The sequence below is a fragment of the Lagopus leucura genome, unplaced genomic scaffold, assembly GCF_019238085.1.
Source record: "Lagopus leucura isolate 7727_CA_CO unplaced genomic scaffold, USGS_WTPT01 32749-0_obj-0_obj, whole genome shotgun sequence".
Taxonomy (NCBI): Eukaryota; Metazoa; Chordata; class Aves; order Galliformes; family Phasianidae; genus Lagopus; species Lagopus leucura.
In genome coordinates, this window is record NW_024966275.1 from 1 (window position 1) to 9,348 (window position 9,348).

Genomic DNA, 9,348 nt, shown 5'->3' on the forward strand with positions numbered 1-9,348 from the left:
CATGTAAAATTCATTTATCATAAATACTACATTTCAAAACAGTGTGCAAACAGTACAGTGGATATTATTTTTGTAGTGTTATGATACAGTTACGTAGTCAAAAAAGTTAGTTACAAAAAAGTAGGCAAAATATCAAGAAGGAGAATTTTTTTATATATATATTTCAGTGTCTGCTGAAGTGAAACAGGGAGTTTCTTTCCACTTTTATTGTTTTTGGATTAAGGTTCTGCAAAAAGAAGCTCGTTAGCCAAGCGGAATGTGTGATACTGATATACTGATTCAGGTAGGTGCTATAAAACTATTACAGAATTGCTGTTAATAGAACAGAGAGAAAGTCGTGATCCTGTTTTAACTTTGGTTAAGGACATGTGCACCTTGGAATCAGCTACCTATTAGTGTCTGCAAAGATGAAAACATCTCTGTATGTTTATAAATAATATATAAACACTTTTTTTTTTTTTTTTTTAGAGAGAGAAAGTGTATGGCAACTGGAGAGAGGAAGATAATATCAGAAAAAAAACACCCAAACATTTATCTCTGATTCTAAGTATAGATATAGATCCTTAAATTTATACTTTAAGAACTGTGACCGATGTTTCAAAGTGCCTAAACTCTAGAAATATTTCGGTGATCTTTGCTTAGCTCAGTGTTAACTGGTTCATACCAAAATTAAATGCAAGAAATAAATATTTTTGCTGGGTAACTTATATTACTTGAGTTTAGTATTATCATAAAATTACAGAATCTTCGAGTTAGAAAGTCATCTAATCCAACACCCTTGAAATGAATATGAACAAGTTGCTCAGAGCCTGGGCCAGCCTGATCTTGAATGTCTCCAAGGACAGGTGATCCATCCACCACCTCTCTGGGTGATTTCTTTCAGTGCCTCACCACCTTCATAGTAAAAAAAAACTTCTTTGTATCTAATGTGAATTTATCCTTTTATATTTTAAAACCATTTACATTTGTCCTATCGCAACAGACCTTGCTGAAGAGTCTGTCCTCTTCTCCTTACAGCCCTCCTTCAGATACTGAAAGGCTACTATCACATCTCCCCAGAGCCTTCTCTTTTCCAGTCTGAACAGTCCCAGCTCTTTCAGCCTGTCCTCACAGGGGAGGTATTCCATTTCTGCTCATGCTCTAACCGATCCATGCCTCTCCTGTACTCCAGAACTCCACGTCAGGATGGAGTACTCCAGATGTGGTCTCACCAATGCAGAGCAGAGGGGCAGGATCATCTACCTTGACCTGCTGACCACCATTCTTTTGGTGCAGTCCAGCACAGGAGTGACTTTCTGGGCTGTGAGGGTACACACTGCTAGTTCATGTCCACTTGCTATTGACTAGTATCCCTATGCCCACTGTGGCAGGGCTGTTCTCTGTCCTTATATCCTTCAACTTGCACTGATACAAGGGGTTGGTTGCCATTACCCATGTGCAGTACCTCGCACTTGGATTTTTTGAACCTCATGAGGTTCTCCTTGTCCCACTGACAAAGGCTGTCTAAGTCTCTCTGAGTGGCATCCCATCCCTCAGTCATCTTGACCCTATCACATAGCTTGTTGTCATCCACAAACTTGATGAGAATGTACTTGATCCCACTGTCAATGTCACTGCTGAAGATATTAAAGAGCATTGGTTCCAGTACTGACCCCTGAGGAGCACCACTTGTTACTTTCTCTAGCCAGACATTGAGCCAATGACCACCACTCTCAAGGTATGACTAGACTAAACTTTGTTCATCAGTCCACCTTTCAAATCCACACATTTTGAATTTGAAAAGAAGGATATGATGGGGACGATGTCGAAGTCTCTACTGACATTAAGATAGATGACATCAAGCATTTTCCTCATCCGCTGATGTAGTTATGCCATCATGAAATCCACTAATTAGCTTCTCAAAATTAGTTCTTATTTGTAACGCTGAACATTATAAATTGTATTTTCTTTACATAGCAGTATCTAATAGCTTTTACCTGAAATGAGCTTGTTTCTGAAGAAACAAAAATTGGATTCGCTATTTTTGAACATTTTATATTTTTTCTTTGTCAAATCCTAACCATTTTAAATGCATAGGTTTTCTTCAGTTTTGTTTCTTTTGTGGGGTAATTTGATAAATTAACGCGTATTTTGTAAAGCAAACAAGTGTCTGGCAGTTAGTACATAGCATGATAACAGAATTGCTCTTTGATTTGCGTAGTAGTGTTCCTGTTAAAAATTCTGTTTGCCAGTCTTTGAGATTAAATTCTTTTATATAGAATGAGTGTGTTAAGTCAAATGATGTGAATCTGCCTAAACCACTTTCTTCTTGTATCAAGCAGTCTCAGAATTCTATAATAATCCTTCCTTCCTAAAACTTTGGAATTGCTTTTTAGACGCAGTCTTTGTTTCTGTGTTTAATTGTTACAATATCAATATGTCTTATGTACTTTGATACATTCAATAAAGTGCACTAGCACAGCAAAATATCATGGCTCAGTATTAACTGATTCATAGCAAGCAAAGAAATATATTTCCAAGAATAAATAAGAATTGTAATTTTTTTTTTTAAATTGTCAGCAATACCTGTCTAAAAATTAAGCAGCTAATCAGCAGTATTTAACCTGTAGGAAAAAAAAAATTACTGTGCTTTGACTAATTATAGAAATATTTATAAGGCCCCATCCATACAGAATTCAGAGATTTACAGTGCTTTCCTTCACACACACAACAGTCTGGCTGAAGTTTTGGCCCTGAAAGCATTGCCCCAGCATCTTTACATTAAGATCTGCAGCAGTGAACTATGGCATCAAGTTAATTACAGGTGACAGAATTTATTGTGCTATCGTGTACCAATAAAAAATCTCAGTTGTCACATTCTTCCAGATAAAGATTTTTCGCATGCTTTGAACCATTAGGACAAGGTGATCCAGTGGTCCTGAGGACAATAATAGCATGCATTACTGAGGGATATTTAAAAAGGTGTATGTCATTAAAACTTGCTTACAACGTGCAATTGAACTTCAGTGCTATTTTCTACTCGGAACTTCACAGTCTGATGAAAAACTAACTACCAAATAGGATTATTATGTTTCTAACATATCTAATGAACAAACAGCTTTCTTTCAAACAGCCAACACAGAAGATTGTTTTTACGTGTTATTACTCTGAGTTACATTACCCAGTTAAAAATACCCCATATGTAAGGGAATCTACTTCTCTGAACACAGAAAATAGGCAGTTATAGAAATTCAAACAACAAAATGTTCCCTTGTGTTACATAAGAAGACTGGAGAAACCAGCAGACCATTTAGCAAAAATAAAAGTGTACTCACTGTACTGAATGTGAACTTGGTGGAAGCTTTTTTCTTAGCGTAAAACCAGCCAGCATTCCTTCACCCATCAACTATTTTGAACATGCACTGGAAATCAAGGGTTGGCAATGAAGATAAACACGTCATTTTTCTACAAGGGAGGCATTACAAAGAAGTTGTTCTTACATGGTAAATAATAGAAACTCACTGAAGAGTGGGATGAAATAATGCAGTTCTTCCCGTACTTTGCTGCGCGGGTGAATACGGACATGAATCTGCCAGTCTTATTTCTAACTTCTGAAGAAAACACAATGGCTCAGCTGTGAAAAATTTCCTGGACTGTCAAGTAACTGGAAGGAAAGAAAAAAAAATCAACAATGAAGACTGATAATGCTCTGCTTTACCTAACATAGTAATTATAACCTCACGTGCTGTTTTATCCCCTCACAATTACTTGACCCTGTGCAAATGTTTCAATATATTGATATTACAATGAAAAACAAGTAGACAAAAGCGTGGTTTTATGAACACGCCTCTTTCAGAAGCCCTATTTATTAGTATGCCAGTTTCAAATTCAGCGTTAACATATATTAAGCTAGGAAGAGTGTCACTCTCATGTTAATATCTAGTAGTCATTGTAATTATGAAAAAACAATTAGATATGTGTTGCATCACCTTGATTGAATATCTCTGTGATGCATCTCTAGTTTACATCTACTGACCTCCTGATCCTCCGGGAGATTAGCAAAAATGAACCAAGTAAAACAAGACTTCTCACCTGTGGTTTGGTTTCCAAATGATATTCAACACCCAGCGTGTACATCTTCTGTTATCCTGGTCTATATTTGTGCTGTCTGTTTTCATGTCACATCACCAAAATCTTTTCTCCTTAGGCTTGTTTTGAAGTGTTAAAGATGACGTCTCAGCCAGATGGAGAGCCAGCTCCAGGTACAAGAGGTGTACCAGCAGAACCAGGAGTTACCAGGGTAGGAAAGTACAGGATGGCATCCCTTTTTGGTGCTGTCTGCCACACTGTGGGGTCAGCTTACAGCTCCCCAGGGAGAAATGCGCGTCATCTCCTCGCACAGCAATTAAAGACCGCTGTGACATTATTTTAGGATTTGGCGTCCTCAGTGGGTGAACCCAGCATCTGCCTGTATGGCACCATGAGGCCTTTTGGCTCAAACATCAATCCCAAACCCCACAGAAACAGGGAGGCTGCAGCGTGTGTCCTTTGTGCAGCCCCTGTGCTTGAGTCAGAGATCGCTGACGTATGGCAGTGCCCCATTTCTGCTGCGGTACGACGCGGGATTGCTGAAGTCGCTGCAGATTTGGGGAAAAGACAGATCATCTCCAGAAAGCACTCCCCATACAACTTGCCCATATGCGTGGGGCACAAGCCCCATGTTGGGGGCAATGACTCACACCCCCCTGTCACAGCCGTGCGCCGAGGGCACCGTCACCCCCCTGTGCACAGCCATCAACCTGTCCCAGGACTCCATGCACCCCACAGGCATCCCTGCCCCCGTCCTCAATCCCATGGTGACATCAGCATGGACTGAATTGGGGCAGGGGATGTGGGGGGACTTGAGACATGAGGGGATGTGTGGGGACACAGGGACATGTGAGGACATGGGGGGACATGGGGTGGAGGTGTGGGGTCAGAACTGCAGAGGTGAGATGAGGTGACACGTAGAGGTGACAAAGGGAGGTTGCAGGCCGTGCCAGGAGGTGCCGGTGCCATTTGAGCAGCACTGCAGGGCAGATGAGCAGCACCAGCCCAACCTGGGGGTGATGGTGACACTGCAGGATGTGGAGATGCTATTGGTTTTCAAGCAGGAGTTCATTATCTATACATAATACTGCACTTGTTTTTTGTTTGTTTTTTTTTTTAAGTCAGTGATAGTATGCAGCCTGATCCCATGCCTTTGAAAAGTGCAGTTTAAGGATCATCAGCTGAGAACAGCAGCAGAACATGGGGTTGTCACAGGGGGAAGGCACAGGGAAGGAAGTGAGGAAAGAAAGGAGAAAGCCTGAAAAAGAAATGGGGAAGGCACAGGGCGAAGGAAAGGGCAAGACATAGGGGAAGGAGGGGGAAAAGGACAGAATAGCTGTAGAGCAGTCTAAAAAGCAGCAAGAAGCTCTGGGAGGACTGTCAAGTGTCAGATTCTGTATCAGGTGTGTATCTGTGTGCATATGTTGCCATTACCTGCTTTGGTCAGGGTTCTTGTCAGTTCTGAGCTCCTGCAGTGGGAAGAGCTCGAGCAACTGGTGCAGTCGCTGCAGACCTGTGCGATGGGGGAGTGCTTGATAAGGACAGCCCTGCAGCCCTCAGCTGGACAAATTTGCTCCGTGTGCCCAGACTGTGAGCTGTACAGTGCCCGGCCGCACTGCTCCAGCTCAGAGCCCGCTGCCTGCAGCTGCATCTTTGCTTCCTTCCCTCCTGCCCAGAGCCTTGAGGGTGCTCCCACAGTCCCCTGCCCACCCCCAAAACGTCTGAGAAGACAGCTGGCAGTGAGCTGCAGGAATCCCAGCACCCTGTTTTCCTTCTGCCTGCAGCTCTCTCCTCCTCTGCCACACAGGGCTCCAGCCTGCAAAATGCAAATGGTCGGGGGGAAAGGGAGTGCTGGCACGAGCGACTGCTGCATCTGGCCAGGGAGGGTCTGCGTACCCCATGCCCTTCTGGGCTATCTGTCCAGCTGCAGGAAGACCAGGGTAGGGCAGCTGAGAAGCTGCCCCCATCAGAGGGGGGAACAAGCTGTCCTTCCACAGAGACATTCCTCTCACAGCCAGATGCACCCACACAACTCTCAGGCCATCTTGCCAATGGCAGCTGTGACACATCAATTCTTTCTAGGCAGGTGAATTAATTTTTTCCATCTGTAAACTTAGGGGGAGAACTGCAGTTTTTGGTAATCTTTGTAGGAACACTGTCATGGTCCACACAGAACTCAAAACTGCAGCTCTGTGCTAGATCTGGCTGCTTAGACTTGCTAGGACCTAAAACTTCCCATTTTATGGCATGACAAGAACAAAAAGCCAAAAATGAAACCCGCAGGGAAAGAAAGGCTTTTGAAGAAAAATATGTGGAAGTATAAACAAGACAGAGGCTGAGTGAACATTCATACGGCCCTGCACTTTCTGCCAATGGGCTCTAATCCCATTATCGTTAAATTTGCTGGGCAGTTGCATTTTGGTATTTCAACATTTAGAAACAATGCAACAGACGCTGGCAAAAAGAAAGAAGAAAAAAAGAAAAAAAACTCTTTTTTTTTTTTTTTAAAAGCTATTTATATGCACTTGGCACAGCTCTCCTGGATTTGGAGTAGTTTCCCTCTTTCTTCTTCGTTTTTCCCCCCACAACCCCTCCACTTCTAACTTCGAGCTCCTCTCCCGTCCTCACAGCACACACACCGGATCGCCAGGCACTGCGCCGCCGCTCCCCCAGTCCTGTTGGAAAAGTTCTTTCCGCGGTCTCTGCTGCCACCTCCTGGCCCATGCGCGGAACGGCCGCTGCGTCCCGCAAGCACCACAACGCATGCGCGTACAAAATGCGGAAGTGCCGTTCTAACCGCTCTACTCAGCTAATCCACCACCTCTCTATGGTTATCAGTCCTCCAGGTAATAGCGAACAGAGCGGCGAACAGCCCCGGCCCGGCAGGTTATTTCGCATGATTAATTTCGAGTACTCACCTACGTGTGCGTTGTTTTCGACTCCTCATTACGCGTGCGAGGGGCGCAGGGGCCGCTAGGAGTCAGAATAGTCTGTTCCCGAGGCAGGCTCCAGGAATCGACTGCTCGCCTGCACCTCGAGGCTTTGTAGATTGGAATGCTAGCTATGAGTGTCCTGGCGCATGCGCTCTGTTGCCTCGAGGACTAACCATAACAAGGCTTGGCGGATTTGCTGCGCAGAGCGAGGAACACCACCGCCGCGGCGCCAAACAAACACGGCCGCAATTCCACCTATTGGCCACGAGGGGGCACCGGAGACCGCGGAAACAACAACGGCTGGCTCGACGCGCAGCTGCGCCACAGCTTCTGGCACTCTTCTCCTGGGGAAAAAAAAAAAAATCCACTGTTAGATTTTTAGCAAATAAACAAGTATATATGATTACAGAGAGGGAAAAAAAAGGATTTTTGGAACTGTGTCTAAGTTTGAATAAAATGCTTTTATGTGTTTACAGAATTATTCTAAAGGATGATTGTTGATCTGCTGAAGCCTTCTTGATTCTACATTTTTCTCAGTTTGAATTATAAAAACTGTAATTGTGTATTCTGAACCTAGAAGAGAAAATCTAGAAGGCTATTCTGATTTTTTCTAACCATCTGTTGAAAAATGTCATGAGCGCTTGTTTATCTGCACTTCTGTAAGTTCTCAACATTGATTGTATTTTATTTTCTGTATCTAATTACTCTTCAGAATGATATGTTTATACTACTGGAAAACTTCTATTTTAGAGTGGAATTATGCATACAGTATTCATATGGATCTGATCAGAACTGAATAATGCAGATATTTTTATAAGTACATCTTTTGAAGGGAAAAAAGTGTCATAATATATTTAAAAACCCACCACCTTTCAGGAAATAACAATAGCATCTTTTGTGAGCTGGAAGTTCAATATGAATATTCATTAAAAATAATGATGATATCCTGACTGTCTTGTGGGAATATTACTGTAGCATCAGAAATTCCTCCTGAATTCTTCAACTGAGTTTATGCTGCCATATTTATTCTAAAATTCTGGAGATCTTGTGAAGGCAAGATGCAAGTGAGATTTCCAGTATATGCAGAACTGCATCCCAGCCTTATATATGGTAAGTGCAACATTTGCTATGTTGAATTATTATTGTTATTATTATAATAATTACTGTTGTTGTTGTTGTCATTGTTACTGTTATTATTGTTAGGTTGCTTGTTTTAGCAAAGACATAAAGTGAAACAGGTAAGTAAGACAGGGATCTCCTGGAAGGAGTCCAGTGGAGGGCCATAACGGTGATAAAAGGCTTGAAGCACCTTCCTTATGAGGAAAGGTTGAGCGACCTAGGGCTGTTCAGCCTTGAGAAAAAAAGACTCAGAGGGGATCTGGTCAGTGCCTATAAATATCTAAGGTGAGGAAAGCAAACAGACAAGGCTAGGCTCTTTTCAACAGTGCTTGGTGATAAAACAAGGGGAGATGGCCACAAACTGAAGCACAGGATGTTCCACACACATGTGCATAAGAACTTCTTGACAGTAAGGGTAACGGAGCACTGGAACAGGCTGCCCAGAGAGTCTGTGGAGTCTCCTTCTCTGGAAATGTCAAGACACACCTTGATGCCTAGCTGTGCAACCTGGTCAAGGGAGCATGCTTTGGTAGGGAAGTTGGACTAGATGATCTCTAGAGGTTCCTTCCAGACCCTGCAGTTCTGTGACTCTGTGAAATACGTGAGTTGGAGTTACGATAACGGAAGGAGTTAGTGTTAGTTTTCTTAAGATCAAATACAGAAATAAAGGGAGGTTGAGAACATCATTTTCCTAATATTAATTTTCTCTGTTTAAAGGAATGGTAAATGTATATGCAAATGTTCTTCTACTGAGTCTTTGCTGAACATTTGAGCTACTTAATACAAGTGCTGAATTCGGTTTCTTCTTCACAGAAACTTTCCATATACTGACATATAAGAATGCATTACTCAGTGTAACAGGTACAGTAGTCGTTGTATAACTCTTCACTTGAATTAGTAGAGCTTGCTCAGATTCAATGATTACTTGATATTTAGCTAGCTTAAACAGAACTGAGATCACAGGAAAAAAGAGAGCATGAAGAAGTCATCAGAATTATCTAGCTGTGATTAGAAAAGATACTTGCTTACATTCCTGAAGCCATCCCCTCATTCTCATGTTTACTGTCACTCTTTGTTTTTTAATGTTTCTTTGAACAGTATTGAAATGAATGGAAGTCCAAGTCCAGTTTTAACGCTTCACAAGACGTGTTGTTTTGTATGCATCATGTATTATATATGTATTAAATTTCTCCAAGCTTGCCTGAAGATTTACTAACTGTACTTTGAG

General features: G+C 42.2%; 1 protein-coding gene and 1 long non-coding RNA gene across 4 annotated transcripts; one reads left to right on the forward strand and one right to left on the reverse strand.

Moving 5' to 3' along the window:
• Window positions 1-3,333: 3,333 nt before the first annotated feature.
• Window positions 3,334-7,227, reverse strand: LOC122192507. Of its 3 annotated transcripts, XR_006182627.1 has the most exons (4): window positions 6,987-7,227; window positions 5,503-5,581; window positions 3,502-3,643; window positions 3,334-3,401 (listed from the first exon to the last, which is right to left on the reverse strand). XR_006182627.1 is itself a non-coding variant. In XM_042893060.1 (2 exons), the coding sequence occupies exons 1-2, from the start codon at window positions 5,939-5,941 to the stop codon at window positions 4,408-4,410; spliced, it is 648 nt and encodes a 215-aa protein (XP_042748994.1). In that variant the 5' UTR covers window positions 5,942-6,521; the 3' UTR covers window positions 4,281-4,407. The 3 variants fall into 3 exon arrangements, 1 of the variants encoding a protein (XP_042748994.1); XR_006182628.1 differs by lacking the exons at window positions 5,503-5,581; window positions 6,987-7,227 and adding an exon at window positions 4,072-4,274; XM_042893060.1 differs by lacking the exons at window positions 3,334-3,401; window positions 3,502-3,643; window positions 6,987-7,227 and adding an exon at window positions 4,281-4,616 and having other exon boundaries at window positions 5,503-6,521.
• LOC122192508 lies at window positions 6,856-9,072 on the forward strand. Its single transcript, XR_006182629.1, has 2 exons — window positions 6,856-8,111; window positions 8,838-9,072. It is a non-coding gene; the product is annotated as an uncharacterized LOC122192508 (long non-coding RNA).
• The last annotated feature ends 276 nt before the right edge of the window (window positions 9,073-9,348 follow it).